Source organism: Acomys russatus, unplaced genomic scaffold (assembly GCF_903995435.1).
Source record: "Acomys russatus unplaced genomic scaffold, mAcoRus1.1, whole genome shotgun sequence".
In the NCBI taxonomy this organism is placed as follows: domain Eukaryota; kingdom Metazoa; phylum Chordata; class Mammalia; order Rodentia; family Muridae; genus Acomys; species Acomys russatus.
The window spans coordinates 35,431-53,816 of NW_026131506.1; the positions used below are offsets into that span (position 1 = coordinate 35,431).

Genomic DNA, 18,386 nt, shown 5'->3' on the forward strand with positions numbered 1-18,386 from the left:
TTCTCTTCTACATTCTTTTTGAAAAGATGTATTTATTTATTTATTATGTATATAAACCAGAAGACCACATTATAGATGGTTGTGATCCACCATATGGTTGCTGGGAATTGAACTCAGGACCTCTGGAAGAACAGTCTGTGTCTTTAACCTCTGAGCCATTTCTCCAGCCCCTCTTCTACATTCTTTGAAGGATTATTTTATTCTAAGAAAAAAAGTTGTCTTTGAATTAAAGGGGGAAAGGTGCACATCTCTTACCAAGAAATTCCAAACTTTCTAGACACTTAACCTAATAATAAACTTAGAATAGCTGGGCATGGTGGCACAATCCTATAATCCTAGCACTCTGGGAGGCAGAGGCAGGCAGATCTCTGTGAGTTGAAGGCCAGCATGGTCTACAGAGTGTATACCAGGACAGCAAAGGCTACACATAGAAATTCTGTCTCGAAAAAAGAAAACCAAACCACAAACCCCCAACTTATAAAAATTATTGTTTACTTTAAGGACATTCAATGAGTACTTTTTTTTAATCAACCAAGGCAAGATAATTGTTATGGGTTCACATAACTGAATGCTAATCAAACATTTTAAAAAATCATGTAATTCAGGCTGAGAAGATGGCTCTTTGAGGAGAGCTTGTTGTACAAGCACAAATACTTGAGTTTGGATCCCTAGCACCTACATAAAAGTTGGGTGAAGTGACATACATCTATAACTCCAGCACTGGAGGAAGGCAGAGACCTGTGGATCCCAGAAGTTCACTAGCCAGCTAGCCTAGCTGAAAACCGTGAGCTCCAGGTTCAGTGAGAGACTCTTTCTCAAAAATAAAACAAAACAAAACAAAAAAATAATAATAAAATAAAATAAAACAAAACAAAATGTAGAAAGCAAAAAAAAAAAAAAAAAATCTGGCATCGATTTCTAGCCAGTATATATGAGTGTATGGGTAAGCACACATCCTGAGTGTGCACACGTACATGCACATACTTACATAAAATCACATAATATTTCATCCAGTCATGGTGATGTGCATCTATGACCCCAGCACACAGGAAGCTGAGGCATGAGGATCACAAGTTCCAAGCTGGCCTGGGATACATAGCAAGACTCTAAAATAAGAAAACCTAGATATATTTCACATGAAAAGCAAACGCCAACAGTGTATGAAATGTGTTTTCTCACTAAAAAAAAAACTAAAGATAGCTTTACTGAGGTATACATTCATAAAACGACCACCACAATCAAAATAAACAAACATATTCACCACCTCCAAAAAGTTCTACATGTCCTTAGTTATCTGTCCCTCCAATCTCTCTAAATCTCTCCAAACCAATGATCTGCCTCCTGTACCATCGGATTTTTCTAAGAAGTAAACATGTTCTTAGAGGTGTTAGATGATGGAAACAGTAAAGGGTATTTATCTGAACAGTGTGAAACCAATTAATGAAACTTTTTTGAGGGTTCTTTTCATTCATCTTCATTTGATAAAATGTATATGATGCATACCAGTTGCTTTGTAGTAAACAGGAGTCATTGAAAGTATTTAAATGTCTGCCACCAATGCTCAATGGTAGCAAACTTACCTGGCATGTGTAAGCCATGGGCTAGACCCCTAAACACTGCAAATTATCATTCCAATTCTTGTTGTTGTCATCATCATCATTATCATTGTAGTCCTTATCGTTGTCATCATCCTCTGCCAAACATAACCCAGAAAGGGGTGTGGTGCATAGGCATTTGATAAATGCCTTTTGGATGGGGCACCTGTTGTTGACATGGCATTGCCTGCGAATGTTTCTCAGTTGTTCTTGTGTCATCTGAGGGGTGTTAAGTGTAAGCACACCTCATCTATTATGAGAGACATACATATATGTGCTGATGGAAATGTGGACTATAGGAATGGTGAATACAGGGTAACTGAAGGTAGTAGGGCTGAGAACATCATGAAGATGTCTGTAAGGGTGGCAGCTATAAGGATGATGAAGCAGTAGAAATATCTGAAGAGATGAGAGCTTTACCAGTCATGGCTATGCTGTGCTGACGGCAGTGGGATGGTAGGAAGGATGATGGCTGTAGGGGTCATTGGTGTTGCACCAGTGGCTATCTGGTAATAGTAGCAATAGTGATGACCACCAAGATGATGGCCATAGGGGTGACACTAATGGTAATTGTAATAGTAGTAATGATTTTGATGATTCAAATAGACTGGGGGGATTTATTCAACAAGCGGGGACTGTTCCCCTTCCGATTCCTGATTTAGTGAGTGAGGATACAACCTGGATAAGGCAGAGAGTAAAAGGACTGCTGGTGAATGACATGAGACTAACAGGGTTGAGAGGCTTTTCTCTGATTGTTCAGCTCAAGCTCTGTCTGCATCAGAATCTCTGGAGACTGAAGCTGGGACTTCCTTCCTCCCTAGAGGCCAGCGGGGGCCATGATTGCTGTAAGAGTAGGTCACGTGGCAAGGTTTCCTGTATGCTGCTGCTGCTGGGTGTCCATGGCCCGTACCCCCAAGCTGCCACTGCAGCAGTAAGAGTGGCAGCCGGAGGCTCCGTCTATGCTGTGCCACCTGGCTTGGGCCGGGGAGGCTTAGCCAGAGACTTTTGCTGCATCTCAGCACCTTGGAGAACAGAGCAGGAGTGTCATCACATTAGAGGGACCATGTTGCGTCGCAAACCCTCCAACGCCAGTGACAAGGAGCCCACTCAGAAGAAAAAGGTGAGGAGCATCTTTGAGCGCTCATTCCTTCCTCCCCTCCTCCACACTTTCCACCAATCCCCTCCTGGACTCTTAGAAGGGGGAAGTTGAGCCAAGGCTGTATGCTGAGCTTGTAGGTGAGGGTTCTCCCAGAAAGCAAAGGAACGGGACTCAACAACAATCGTTAGAGTAGTAAAAGTATGGAAGACATTTTTTTAATCTCTGGAGTATAGAGGTATGAGCTGGACCTTTAGAAGTCTAGAGTTACAGAATACAACCCTACAACGATGAGATTAAAGAATTTAGGAGCTAGAACCACAGACTTCAGTTTGACAATTACAAAATACAGTGCTCAAGTCGAATCCGAAGAACATACTTGATTCTGTCCCTCCCTAGCCTGCTTCTGTATCCCTTCTGCTCAGGTATGTCCTCTTGGAAACCATCTCATTCAAAGGGCCCCACTAGCCTACCCAGCCAAGGTGGCCGCGATCCCCGACTCTTTGGCAGGAGCCATGCCCTTGCCCAGTGGGCTTGGATCTACTATAGCTCCTCGGGCCACTAGAGATGAATCACTAGGTGCTTTTTGAACTCAGGAAAAGGGCCCACCAAAATGCGGTAAAAATTCAGGGGGGTTAGACAGGTTCTTTCTGGGCAGGGAGAACTTACGAAAAATGAGAAATGAAGCTGATGACATGGTGAGTAGGTGTGAGAGCTGAGGAGAAAAATTTCGTGGGGGAGAAGGAGGGTGATTTCAAAGGCCAGGAAAGACGGTAGCTGTCATAGATGGCTGAGGTGTTCATCTCTGGGAGATGGCAGCTAGACTAAACAATTCTTGAAGACTCTGTTATATCCAGGTTTCTCTGGCTGTATATAGAGAGTTCATTGCATGGTAGAGTTCTCCCAGGCAATCAGTCTGTCTGGCCTCCATGTCTAGTGAGACCACGGAAATGTTCCAAAGCAGGCCTAACTGCATCCTAACACCCAAACCATAGTCAGTGGCCTCCAGGACTCTCACTGTGTCCTATCCAGGTTCCCCTGGACTTCAACTCAGGTACACTATGGGGGGATTCCCCCCTTGTCAGGAGAACAGTTCCCAGGCAGAGGGTGACAGCTGAGAAACTGGCTCAGAGCACTGGGGTGTACATCCTGTCTCGTCTCTGAGGATCTGGGTGGCTGCCACTTTTGGCTGTACTCTCCCCAGCTCAGCTGCTTCTCTAAGGTGGTAGGTGGAGGAGGGGGAGATTTGTGACTATTCACACAGGGCCCCGTCACCCCCCCACCCCACCTAAACTAAGCTTGCCATTGGCTGCTACTCCTCAGAGCCAAGCCACTTCCCCTTGCTCTCAAGCTCATGAGAGAAACAGAGACTTCTATATAGACCCTGGTAGGCCCCAAACCACAAGAGAATCAAGCTAGAGGAAAGAGTCTGAGAAAGAGCTGACACTGTGACACTAGGACCCAGTGCTACCTCAGGCAGAGGTGCCAAGGCACACAGACCAAGAAATCCCTTTCCTCTCTCTTGCTTCCAATTACCCAGATCCTGCATTTGGCAGATGGGCCTCTGGGAATTCCTCCAGGTTTCTTCTAGAAAAGTCTGTGGTCCATATTCTTTAGGGAAGGATAGTCCATGCAAACTGCACCTTATCCCTGCCAAAGCTTCCAGGAGGCAAGAAGAGCTTGCTTCTACATACCCCAGCCCCACACTCTAAAAATTCCCTTAGTACAACCAGAAAATTGTGGCACCTTCCCAAGGCCCAGAGACAATAGCCAGTTCCATCTTTGATTGCTAGGTGACCTAAGTCCAGTCCTTTCCCTTCAGAAACTGAGCTGAAATGGTGGAAGGGCATGCACATGGACAAAGGAAGCTCCTCCCTCCTGTTCTGGCCTCATCTTTTCCCTCAGCCAATGAGAATGTGCTGGGGAGAGGGGCAAGTAAGGGGATTTGGAATCCTGCCTTGTTGCCATAGGACCCTAGACAGTTCATTGACTTCCTGTGGGCCTGAGTTGCTTCCCCTCTGAAAGAAAAATAACCTCTGGAGGTCGGGAGCAGTAGGATAATAGCTGTGAGAGCACTGTATCACACATGTGCTCCTGCCTCCAAGGGGGTGCTTGCTTTGGCATGAGCCAAGATAGGAAAGACACTGCTGAGAATAAACCGTGGTTTTCCACCTTGAAGCACAGGAAACAAGATCTACACACCACACTCTGCACTTCAGTCGTGATTGCCTTGCTGACTTTCCCCTGTAATCTCAGAGTAAGGACCAGCTATTATTTTTATACTGATTTCACACCCTGGACTCAGACTGGTGAAATGGGCCGGAGCTATCACAGGCTAGTGAATTGCAAGGATCCAAGGCAGGGTGCTTACTTTTTGGAATCTTATCTCTTTCTCTCTGCACCCTCTTGTCCCCTTACTGATCTCAGAAGCACTAGGAGTGAGTAACAAGCATAAGATTTGGTCTGCGAGTAGGAGACAAGCCAACAGAGCAGAGGAAAGGGTAGGCCTTGGGGATGGCTGGTTTGGAACATGGTACCTGTTATGGTCCATAAGGACAGGATGCTCTGCAGTGTCAGGGTCTAAGAAATAGAGAGGAGTTTGTTCTAGCTTTGTGCGCCCCTTCCAGTGTCTTCTCCTCTCTTTGCCAATACTAGTACATTGCTCTCCATGGGGGCCCCCACATCATTTTTCTAGAATATCATCCCAACAACACATGCTTTGTAGTCTACCGGCTAAGCAGCATTATTACGAAAATTGGAAATGCTCCAAAATCTGAAGGGTTTTTGAAAATCAACAGGGTGCAACATGTAGAAAATGTCACACCTGACCTCATATGACAGGCCACGATCAAAGCACAGGCACACTATCAGTGTTATATAAAATAACCTTCAAGCTACATATATGAGGATCATATGAAACATACATGAAATTCATGTTTAGATGTCTCATTGCCAAAATATCTCATTAGATATATTCAAATATTATAGTTTTTAATAGGAAGCGCTAATGATGGTAGCTCAGTTAGTAGGATGCTTATTTATTATTCATAAAGCTCTCGGTTCTTGTAAACTGAGTATGGCAGCCATAAATTTGATATATGTAATGAAGATTGATTCAAGAGGCAGAGGCATTATCATCTACCTCTTATATTTTTGGTTGTGAGCCTAGCCTTTAACGGCTGAGACATCCTCCACCCCTTGAGTATTGGTCATCCTCTACTACATAGCAAATTAGAGGGCAGCCTGGGCTGCTTGAGGCACTATCTCAAAAGCCTAAATCTGACACGTGGAACACTTTCGGTCCTAAACATTGTGGATAAATAATAGTCGATGTGTGGTTTCCCATTATGCACAGGGGAATGCCTACATCCCTTGGCATGGTTAGCAAGGACCTTTTGTAGCTTTTTCTGCCTTGACTCTCAGAACAGCTATGGGCATAACCACCATTACATCCTCTCAGATTACCCCTAGCTCTCACTCTCATTCAAATGCTTCCTAGCTCCAAATGGAGGAATATCGTATCTCCCACCTGGGCCCATTCAAATATTCTTCCTCCACAATTGCCCCAACCTGTTCTCCTGGTGACTCCAGGAAAACAGCACCTATAGTCAGCACTGTGCTCAGTCCATTTCTATCTTGGTGTGAGAGTGACTGTGCTAGCTGTGAGGTGACACAAGCACTGTAATTGTATGGCCTTCCAGTGTTTAGGAGTGCCCTCCTTTTGTGTTTCCACTACCAGCCATGGGACTCTGCCTAAAATAATTTCTCTGCATCTCCATTTCCTCCACTGAGAGGCGGGCATGTAATATGGGGTTAGTTATGGGGTTAGTGACGCTGGAATAGGCTGTCACCTGGCAGGCTATTGGGCATATGGGTGGTAGTTAACCTTTCTTTTCTTTTCTTTTTCTTTTTCTTTTTTCTTTTTTTTTTTTTTTTTGGTTTTTCGATTTTTTGAAACAGGGTTTCTCTGTGTAGCCTTGGCTGTCCTGGAGCTCAGTTTGTAGACAAGGCTGGCCTCAAACTCACAGAGATCCACCTGCCTCTGCCTCCCAAGAGCTGTGATTAAAGGCTTGCGCCACCACTGCCCAGCCGGTAGTTAACCTTTCTATGAAGGTTTCCCATACACACAGAGACTAGGGCCTGAACTACTGAATGACTTAGGGGGCAATTCGAGGGAGATGTAGGAAAGAAAGGTGAGCCACCTGGGCCAGTATGAAGCTATGAAAGGTGATGGGAGGAGGATTTCTGTAAGGATGCTGCCTTTGAAACTGGAGTAAAAAAAAAATGTTGTTTTTTTTTTTTTTTTTTTCTGAGTATGCTATCCATATAGCAACTTTCAATAAAATGGCTCTCCCCAGGGTAGGCTGTACTCAGCTCAAGAAATAAGCCATTTCTGAAATTCCAGAAGCTTCTCTCACAAGCCTACTTGTCACCCCATACACCCCCTCCCCAAGGGTAACCACTCTCCTGACTTCCAAGAGCATAAATGAGTTGCTCCATGCTTTGACTTTTGTGTAGGGAGAATTAAGTGTCATACTTTTGGAGAAAGCTGACCAGTTTTCATCAACTGTGTGGTGGTGAGATTGTTCATATTTTTGGAAGAAAGAATGTTGTTGAAATAGTTGCATTGCTGGGTACTGTGCTCCTATATGATTCTGATGCAATTAATTCATTCTATAGTTGATACGTGTTGTATCCAAGTAAATCGAAGCTATAGGAGATTTCTCTCTGGCAATTGCTAGAAGCATACAGTGCTTTAGGTGGGAGAATGTCCGCGTTAAGAGTTTGCAGATGGGTCATACAAAAAGCTAAACATAACCCAGTGCCCTAGGAGGGACAGATGTGCCAGGTGAAGCTCCCAGTGCTGGATGGATACCCAGATCAACTTGACAACAGCTCAGTGCAGTAGAGGCTTTTATCTTCATTTTACTAATGAGGAAACGACAGCACAGAGAAAATAGTAACTTACACAGCTGGTCAGTGGCAGAAAAGAAGAAACTGAGGTTTGAAGGTTAAATAAGTCATGTGAGGCCACACATGCCAGAGTCATACCAAAGTTGAACTTAGCAACGCCCAGTGCCCAAAGTGTAGCTGTTTCTAAGAGGCTCGCATGCTCTCCTTAGGCTCAAAAAAAGGCCATCAGTAACGGAACTTCCTCACTTGCTGGCACAACTCTCAGCCAGGCCTCACCCCAAAAGGAAGACAGATAAAACAAAAACAAAACCTGATCTCATGGATTTCAACTCACCTCTGGGCTGGGTTATCCCATAGTAAGCAATAGTCAGCCAGGATATTTGGAGCTGCCCCTGAAGATGGAGGGAGGCCTGGTTAAATGCCACCTTAGCTGACTCTAGGCATTGGTCACCTAAAGAATATGAGCCTGACATATTTATTTATGTGAACTATGGTGTGGCCAGTTGGGCCCAAGCCCCAGAATTATCTCCTCATGCTTTGGGCTTAAGCTCAGACATAGGGGCCATCACAAAAGCCTGAGAGTCAAAGGCCTCTCCTCTCTCTCTTCCCAGCCTCTCAGCCTCCCAGCCAGCAGATTAATGACAGGAAAAGGCTTTGGGAAAGAGCTGTGAATAGAGAACAGGCCAGCCATGAGCTTACTCTTCCCTAACAAAGCTTACTTCCCACCCCACGTCTGCCCTCTTGCTTGCTTTCCAGCCCCACCAGTCCCTGGGGCTTCAGGGGCGACTCTCAGCCTCCAGATCTGGAGACTAGGCCAAGCAGTTATGGAGGGAAGGCCACAATAGGCCCCATCGGCCTATAAATAGCAACCTAGCCTGCTGCCCACCCTCTCTCTGTTCCCTCTTTTCCATGCAATAAGAGGGGGAAGTTATCCAGGCAGCTGCTTCCGACCATACAAGGAAAGGAAATAGATGGAAAGTAGAGGAGAGAGGGGAAAGAAAAGAAGAAAAGGGGGAAAAGAATAGAGGGAGGGGGTGCTAAGGATAAAGGAGATGCATGGGAACCGTGGAAATCACCCATGGTCAGACATTCCTGTCTGTATACCCACTCACAGTCTCCTTTTCCATGTCTCTATCACAAAGGAAGCTTATCAAACGAGGCTCCAGGCACCCCACCGACGAGGCCCCGGATGAAGCTAATTTCTGCTTGGCTTGACTGCTGACCTAGTTTCTGGTCAGCTACCTCTAGGAATATATGACCCTGAAACCCAGTTGCTGATTCAGCCTTGGTCAAGACCCAGAAAAAGTACCAGACAGCTACAGCGCAGTCTTGTAGGAGTTAGGTTAAATTGCAGTCATTGAGGGGCAAGTGTTGCCACCCCATGCTCTGGGGGTGGGGATGGGGTTGTCACTGGACACACCCCCATTTAGTACAAAGAAGGATGTGAAACCTTCAGCTTTAGTCCTGGTTTGGAGCTCTGGTTCCTCAAGGCCTTATCTTGGGTGTCTGCAGTCTATCTCTACTCCATCTGTCTGGCCATCTGCGAACCCTGGTTCCTGTGTGTGTCTTCTGGTCTTATCTATTCACCATGACACAGGCTTAGCCTCAATTTTTTTTGCATCTGTGGCCACCCTCATTACCGTCTTGTCCTGTCTTCTGGCTGATAGCTCAGCATGTACACTTTTAAAGATCGATTCCTGAAGACAGTCTCATCAACACAAACAATAGCCCATGCCTGAAAGTCCAAACTCCAGCAAAAGTCAGCAGTTGCCAGCTCCTCTCATTGGTGGCTGAGGTTAAAAGCTGAGATGAATCAAGAGAAAATGGTGGTTGTCTGGAACTGAATTAGCTCTCCTCATTTAGGAGCCAAATCTATAGGCACCTTCTATAAATAAGACTCAACTGTGGTGGTTTTTATAGAAAGTGTCATGTCAGGCATCTGGTGGGATTGCCTTCCTCTTCTTGGGACATGAATTCGTCAGGCTGTAGTCCTAAATGTTTGCCCCTGTCACTGTGTTAGCAACCTGGCTCAGCCTGCAGCCGGTGTGTAGAAGCCAGAGTCTTGCTTTTGGGAGGGACCTCCTCCCAGTTCACTTATGACATTTTCATATATGCTAAAGTGTAACAGATTGACTCTGACCCATCGAATCTTTCAAGCCAGGGTTCTGAGACCAAAGGTCGGCAGTGGAAATCTGGGTTTAGCCTGGAGCTTCATTGAGCTATGAGGCACTGGAGGCCAGAAGTCATTTGTTCTGTGGCCAGGGATAGAAGGAAGAAAGCTACATCTTGTGCCTTTGCCTCAGGGTTCGTGTTGCTCTGCCTAGCCTTGATGTGGGTGTGTGTGCCCTGAAGGGAGTAGAGATCCACCCTTGGGCGAGCATTCTAGCACCACTGATTACAACATTTCTATTTCTTCCAGCTCTCACTTCAGCGCTCCAGCAGCTTCAAGGATTTTGCCAAATCCAAGCCCAGCTCCCCTGTGGTGAGCGAGAAAGAATTTAACCTGGATGATAATGTGAGTTTCAGAGATTCTTTGGTGGCGTCTGTTATGTGAGGGAAGAGGGGGTGGCTAGGTAGAGTGGAAATAGGAGGGATTAGTATTATTGGGACAAAGCTTCCTTAACACAGAAGGTCCACGTCTCCTAGGCACCAAATTCCTGGGCCTAAACATCATATGTATATTAATTACATAGTAGAAAGCAAATTAAATTACAAACGAATAAGGCTGAGAACAGGATTGGGCCTGATGAGAAGGGGGATGAAGTAACTCTCCATCCCACCAGGCCCACCCACCTAAGGACCTTGAAGACTTCTTTATATCACAAGACCTGATCCAAGCCAGAGTTACCATGGGCCCTGAACCTCTTCTTTTGTTGTCACAGATTCCAGAAGATGATGCGGGTGTTGTTACCCCTGAGGATTCTGGGAAGAGTGGCAAAAAGTTGGGAAAGAAATGGAGAGCAGTCATTTCCCGAACCATGAACAGGAAGATGGGCAAGATGATGGTGAAGGCCCTGTCAGAGGAGATGGTGAGGCCTAGAATCCAAGGGTGGTGGGCTGAGGCCAAAGAGGGCTAAGGAGGCCATTCTGGCAGGGAAGGGAGCATGATCACCTGGACAGTCACTACTCAGATGTGCAAATGCTGCTCAATGCAAAGAGGATGTTCACATGGAGGTGATGGGGGAGCACAGGGGTCACCAGCGGCCATGGGCAGCACAGCCAAGAAGTCCTGAGGAAGCAGGAGGCTGGCTGGGAGAGAATTGAGTTTGAGGAAAGATGAAAGTCTGGGCAACAGAAGCTTCCTGTAAAGACAGGCTGCTGAACGGAAGATAAGCTCTCCTGAGGCATATATATCCAGCTTAAAGCTTTGATTGGAAGAAGCCCCTGGGATTGGTTAAGAAGGCCTGATTCCAGGAAAACAGAGAGAAAAATATAGATGTTCTTCTGTTTACCATGTAGTTACATCTGATAAGCCTTAAGAATGCCATGAGTCAAGAACACATACCCCCTAACCTACCACTACTACTAAGAACACTACTAAGCTTAACAACATAGCACTGTGTATAAGTGTCACTTGCTTCTCCTCATGGCATTTGTGGCTGATGGAGAGCTATGACTTCCTGCAGCATGCTACCCAGCATCACCAGAGAGGATCACACTCCATAGTGCAAACCTGGGCGAAGATCCAAATGCAAGATTTAAAGTGTGGTTCCCACTGAACGGTATCTTTTTGTAACCATCAGAAAGTCAAAGAGTGTGGGGCCGAAGAGATGGCTCAGCAATTAAGAGTGTGTACTGCTCTTTCAGAGGACATAAGTATGATTCCCGACAACCATGTTGATTGACTTAAAACCACCTGCACTTCCAGCTCCAAGGTAGCCAATGCCCTCTTTAGGTATTGTACCCTGCCCTCTGAAGGCACTTGTACTGATATGCATGTACCCCACCCCCAACATCACCCTACCCACACATACATATATACATAATTTTTTAAAAACTAAACCTTAAAAAGATAGATCAGTTGAACCACCATTAACTCAAAGACTGTAAAGGAAATGGAGGTTGATAACTTCAGCCCCGGGAGGAAGGCGATACAGTGGACTAGGCGGGCAGGCACAGCCCTAGTGGCTTAGAGCACACAGTAGGCTGCTTGCATTGTTGGCTCTTACAGGAATCTTGAGTCCTGGATCCAGCTTAACGAGCTTGTGATGGCAGTTGGTTAATTGTCATAATTTTGCAAGGTAGTTGTTACATACAAGTATTAGAAATCAGCTTCTATAGACTAACAGAAGTCAGTGGTAAAGTACTTGCCTAGCTGGTACAAAGACCTGGATTTAATCACTAACACTACCAAACACACACACACACACACACACACACACACACACACACACACACAGACACACAGAGAGAGAGAGAGAGAGAGAGAGAGACAGAGACAGAGACAGAGACAGAGACAGAGAGACAGAGAGAGAGAGACAGACAGACAGACAGACAGACAGAGACAGACAGACAGACAGACAGACAGACAGAGACAGACAGAGACAGAGACAGGGACAGAGACAGACAGAGAGACAGAGACAGACAGAGACACAAAGACATACACAGAGAGACAGAGAGCTTTAAATAAAATATATCCTATTAAAAACAGAGGTTGTCCTAATTAAGATGACCTTTGCTGTAATGAAACACCATGACCAAAGCAATCTGGAGAGGAAAGGGTTTATTTGGTTTATACTTCCACACCATAGTTCATTATTGAAGGAAGTCAGGCCAGGAACTCAAATAGGACTGGAACCTGGAGGCAGGAGCTGATGCAGAGGTCATGGAGGGATGCTGCTTACTGGCTTGTTCTTGATGGCTTGCTCAGCCTGCTTTGTTATAGAACTCAGAACCACCAATCCAGGGATGGCACCACCTACAATGGGCTGGGCCCTCCCCCATTGATCACTAATTAAGAAAATGCCTTATAGTTGGATCTCATGGAGGTATTTCCTTAACTGAGGTTCCTTCCTCTCTGATGACTCTAGCTTGTGTCAGGTTGACACAAAAGTAGCTAGGACAATGGTGATGCTAAAAATCTTCACAATTCATCATATCCTAATTCCAGTACAACTTGGTATTCCTACATGTGTTGCTGATGTGTGTGTGTACAGTAACTATACAATGGAAATAACCTAGATATCTCTTCTGACAACACATACAGGGACATGCAATGGTACCTGGATGTTGACCATTGATGGGGAACATTCACAACATAGAAATTGGCAAATGAAAAACAAAAAACAAAACAAAAGAAGAAAAGAAAAAAGAAATTGGCAAATGATCCAGTCCTTTATTCTAAAAGAACAGGCTAATAAACACCATGCTCAGATGCACCAAGTTGAGATTTGAGGAGCTCTGGAGCCAGGCAGCTTGGTTGTTGTTTCCCATAGGCCCTGACAAAGTTATCTGGCTTAAAACTCAGGCCAATCATGCTACTTAACTTCAGGTATTACTGTGAGGATTAAATGAAATGGCAGGCCAGCCTGACACACAAGAATGTGGACATTTGCTCTCAGACACAGTCGTCTGCCTGACTGGGTCGTGATAACAGCCCAACCAAGTCCAAGTTTAGTTGCTTTGGCCTTTTCATGTCCATCAGCACTGGAAGCTAATAATGTATGTTCACTCAGTGCACTGGGGGCCTCTTTCTGTGACATATGAAAACCGGGCCTGCCAATCCCGTTTTTTACAAAAGAGGAAACTAAGGTTCAGAATGTGGTCCCTGAGCCTGTAACAAAAATGGGATCAGAACCAAGCTCATAGGCAGTTCCAGTGCACTGGGGACTGGCCATGTTACCACAGCAGGGCTTCTCAGAGATTCCAACACTGTTCCTGTAGGGAGACACACTGGAGGAAGGCTCAGCTTCCCCAACATCTCCAGACTGCAGCCTGGACAGCCCCGGTCCTGAGAAGATGGCCCTGGCATTTTCTGAGCAGGAGGAACGTGAACTGCCAGCACTCAGCCGCCAGCCATCAACAGGTGAGTAGGGGAAGCAAGGGGACATCTGCCAACACTGGAGGAAAGAACTAGACTGGGGCAGTGCCAAAGGCTTTTCTGGGAAAGGGTTGAAAGAGAAATGAGTATTTGTCTTCTACTTACTGGAACCTCCTTAACCCACTTCACACCAAATCTTCCTCACAACCTGATAGGACCTGCACTGCTGTTGAGGTGGAAACAGAGGCTCAGCATAGGTACATGGCTTGTCACGTGACCCAGTATGGAGCTCAGATCTGCCTTGCAGGAGCTTCCACTTGCTATCTGAGGCCTGCAAATGCCCACACGAAGAGGGAGAACTTCATTGTCCTCTTGGGCCAGTGTGTCCTCAGCTGTCTAAGAAGACATACATGCCACAGCCCCCTGATTATCTGAAGCATCCCACCTTGGAGTCCAGAGTTTTCAGTTCTTAAGAGTCATCTTCTTGGACCCAAGACCTCTCTTGACTGGGCTTATCGTACCACTGGCAATCTTCTAGAAGTTCAGGAGCTAGCCAAGAAGGAGAAACCCCTTGGCTCCTCCCATTTTTGTCACTCTTTCTCTGGCTCCACAGACATCTCTCTCTCTCTGCCCCCCCCCCCACTGAAATCCACTTAAAACATCCATCATTCTGCCCTTCTCTGGTAGAAAGAGTCTGACTGCATTTTTTTAATAAGATTTTGTTGCTAAACGCTGAGTCTTATAAAATAGAGAAAGTAAAAGAACCTTGCAAGGTATGCTTTTTTTTTTCCTGTGCCAAAGGGGCACTATACTGGGGGTAAGGAGACCTGGAGTGTAGCAGACCCAGTGCCACCAAGGATAATGAGAGGCCTACGTGGCCTCTGATTTCCTCATCTGTTCAGTAGGGCATTGCCCCTGCTGGGCTCCAGAGGCTTTCTGGATTTGCCCATTCTTTAGTCTCTGTGGGCCAGTTCTGCAGCTATCAACTCTTCATTGTATAAAGGCCTAGAAGAAAAAGCCATGCATCATCAGAATGGCTAAGAGAATTAGCCCAAGACACTTTTGTGCTTCCTGCTAAAGTACACCATCTGTCCTCAGTGTGTTTCCCTGGGGGTTCCCTGTAGTGCCCCTGCGAGGCACTGCCTACCCCCCCCCCCCCCCCCCCGCAGCTGTCTTGGGACAAAGATATGCTTACTCTCTGTCTTTCTTCTGCAGGCAGTGAACTCTGTAGCCCTGGGCCCAGCTCTGGAAGCTTCATGGAGGAGGCATCTGCTCCCCAGTACACAGGGCCCTTCTGTGGGCGTGCTCGAGTCCACACTGACTTCACACCCAGCCCCTATGACCACGACTCACTGAAACTGCAGGTAAAGTGGGCACCTGTGTCCCTCCAGAGCCCAGCAGGCTTCAGCCATAAAGAAAGAAAGCAGAGCAGGGCAGTGGGGGCGCACACCTTTAATCCCAGCACTCGGGAGGCAGAGGCTGGTGGATCTCTGTGAGTTCTAGGCCGGCCTGGTCTACAACATAACAGTAAAACCTGTGTCAGGAGAGAGAGAGAGAGAGAGAGAGAGAGAGAGAGAGAGAGAGAGAGAGAGAGAGAGAGAGAGAGAGAGAGAGAGAGAGAGAGAGAGAGAGAGAAGAAAAGAACCAAAATATGAAAGCATCAGCAGAAGCCAAGTGTTCTCTTTCTGTTCTCTTCTTCTACCTCACCCCCTTATTCCCCCCCCCCATCCCACCCCCCAGAAAGGAGATGTGATCCAGATCATTGAAAAGCCACCTGTGGGCACTTGGCTGGGCCTGCTCAATGGCAAGCTGGGCTCTTTCAAATTCATCTATGTGGATGTGCTACCAGAGGAGGCTGTGGGGCCTGTGCGCCCCAGCCGCCGACAGAGCAAAGGCAAGCGGCCCAAGCCCAAGACTCTGCATGAACTGCTGGAGCGCATTGGCCTGGAGGTTTGAGTTTGAACTTGCAGTATTGTCTGGGAACTGAGAAGGCATACTTGCCACTGGGCCGGGGGGCCAATGGGGACACGCTGCTATGTGTAAGGGGAAATGTTCCAGGCCGGGATGGCTTATCAAGGAGACTGTGCTCTTACCCTCCCCCCCCCCCCAGGAACACACATCCACCCTCCTACTCAATGGCTACCAGACCCTGGAAGACTTCAAAGAGCTGCGGGAAACACACCTCAATGAACTGAACATTATGGACCCACAGCACCGGGCCAAGCTGCTCACGGCTGCCGAGCTGCTGCTGGACTATGACAGTGAGTGGCTTTGGTGGGGGAGGGCACCGGTTCTCACTGGCATTGGAGGCACTGTACTCTGATCAGGCTCTTCCCTGCCCTCCAGCCCCCTTTGCAGTAGGAAGGCACTTTTCTACAATTGAATTGGTGTTTCCAGGGAAATGTGTTGGCAGCGGGTGGGGCAAGTCATAGGAGTAAATCAGGTCCAACTCCCTTGTGGATCACAAGGGAGCTTAAGGCCAGAGAAGGTAAAGCATTTGCATGAAGTTAGGTAATAGCCCCAGAGTCCAAGTCCAGGTTGCCTAGTTCCAGCTTAGTGCTGGTGATGTTTGACCTCTTGGGCCTGGGAACAGCTCCCACTTTCTGTGCTGGAAGTCTGGAGGAAAGAAGCTGAGGTACCAGAAGGAGTCAGAAGAGCTGACTGCCTACAAGAGACTTGCCCAGGCCTAGGCCCCGAGGGATTCTGAAAACACCCTGCCACCCCACCCCTACCTCTATCCCTAACCTGTTTAGGACCCAGTCCCTCCATTTTGTCTTCATCCCAAGCAGCTGGCAGTGAAGAGGCCGAAGAAGGTGCCGAGAGCAGCCAGGAGCCTGTGGTGCACACAGTGTCAGAACCCAAGGTGGACATCCCACGCGACTCTGGTTGCTTCGAGGGCTCAGAGAGTGGGCGTGATGAGGCAGAGCTGACAGGCACAGAGGAGCAGCTGCAGGGTCTCTCCCTGACCGGGGCACCTTGAAGTGAAGATGGCATAGGCCGAGGCTGAGCCCTAGCTGCAGAGACTGCAGGGATGGGTGTGGCCTCCCATAATGGCTCAGGACCAGAGGACTGGTGCAGAATCTGGCCCTGCTTCCCCAGGGATGTTTATGGCTGAAGGCCCTGCCAGGATGCTACAGGTTCAGATAGAGGGAATAAAGGACTGCCAAAAGGCATATGCTGCCCTTTGGACCCTCTCCCTCCACCAGTGACTGACAGAATGGCCCCTTCTGGCACCTCCCATTCTCCCACTATGGCCATACAAGTTGGGCACCAAGGGACCTACCTAGTCATGCCTCGCAACCACGGCCCCACTAAACCTTCTTACCGTCACACCACTGTCACACTGCTTCTAAGAAGGACACCAAACCACCGTTTCAAGCCAGTCTTTAAATCCCTGGGGAAGCTAGCTGTTTCTAAGGCTCTCAGTTGGACATAGGTGAGTCCAGAATTCCGTCAGTGAGGTGGGAAGGAAGCTGCACCTATTGTCCCCACTATTCTTTCAACGTTTTAGAGGTCTGACCAGTAAGTCACCATGAGATCTGCACTATATGTCTGCCCTTCTTTTGGCTTCAGTCTGGTAAAGGACTAGAATGAGCAGTTATTGAGGGCCCCACTGTGCAGCTGACATTCTGCACCATTAAATATGTGCTCTCCAGGCTGTCTGCCACCCAGGACACCAGTGGGCTTCTTGAAGATGCTGGAAGGACCTAGGATTTCCAATGAAATAGCGCTTCCTTCTCATCCATTTCAGACCTTCCCATGTGACTCAAACTGAATGACACCTTTTCCCAGCTTAAAACAATGCCCACATGTCATATGATAAGTGTCCCCACATGTTCCTTGGACCCTTCAAATGCGATTTCTCACAGGCTGATTGAAGATGGCTACAGCTGCCTTCCAATAACACAACTGCCTCCTGCAAGCCAGGTGCAGGTATGGGCCCAGGCCTATTCATTTATGTGGATTTTCATAAGCAAGGGAAGCCTTTTGCTTGACATTGGAGGCTCCACTGTACCTAACATTGCTCTGCTAAAGGGTTTAGTGCCCTAGCTCCAAGGGGTCAAGAGATCATCACATCTATTACTGGGGTACCCTTGAGTTCAGTAGCAAGAGCATCCCTTCATGATGCAGAAGCAACTGTGCCCATCACAGGTAGGACTACTTGCTTAGTAAGTGGACATGCTTCTGATCTACTACTAAGTACTTTCCTAAAATCTAATTTGAGTGAAGGAGTTGAATGTAAATAAGGGATAGCAGGCAGACAAATTAGTAGCAATAAATATAAATAGAACTTAATTACTGTCTCCTGTTTTCTTTCCTATGTAGAGAGGGTTGGGGGAGGGATTGAAAGTTCTTTAAAGATCATCTTTTTCCTGAGACAGGGTTTCTCTGTGTAGCCTTGCCTGTCCTGGACTCTGTAGACCAGGTTGGCCTTGAACTCAAAGATATCTGCCTGCCTCTGCCTCCCAGCATGCTGGGATTTCAGGCATGGACCACTGCACCTGGCTTTTAAAGCTGATCTCTGCATTGTCCTTCCAGGGCCATCTTTCCCCTCCCCAAGGATGCAAGTATTCTTGACTCTGCTAATCTAATGCTCCATCTAAAGCTACAGCTGGCTCCATCCTTCCTTCCACACATCCCTACTGAGAACAGGGCTCATATGACCATAGCCACAGGCCTTCCTGGGGTCTAAGAGCTGGCCTAGGAAGAGCCACTTCCCTCTTCCCATAATTGCTTAAACAGGAGCCTTGTGAAGAAGGGTCCAACATGGTGTCTGGAGGAGGGTGGGGTGCTATACAGG

General features: G+C 47.1%; 1 protein-coding gene across 2 annotated transcripts; it reads left to right on the top strand.

Annotated features, from left to right (window-relative positions):
* Window positions 1–2,472: 2,472 nt before the first annotated feature.
* Window positions 2,473–17,896, top strand: Sash3 (SAM and SH3 domain containing 3). Of its 2 annotated transcripts, none has more exons than XM_051142693.1 (8): window positions 2,473–2,715; window positions 10,025–10,120; window positions 10,488–10,634; window positions 13,489–13,630; window positions 14,801–14,949; window positions 15,326–15,535; window positions 15,696–15,846; window positions 16,372–17,896. In XM_051142693.1, the coding sequence occupies exons 1-8, from the start codon at window positions 2,473–2,475 to the stop codon at window positions 16,563–16,565; spliced, it is 1,332 nt and encodes a 443-aa protein (XP_050998650.1). In that variant the 3' UTR covers window positions 16,566–17,896. The 2 variants fall into 2 exon arrangements, with proteins under 2 accessions (XP_050998650.1, XP_050998651.1); XM_051142694.1 differs by having other exon boundaries at window positions 2,475–2,715; window positions 16,375–17,896.
* Window positions 17,897–18,386: the final 490 nt, after the last annotated feature.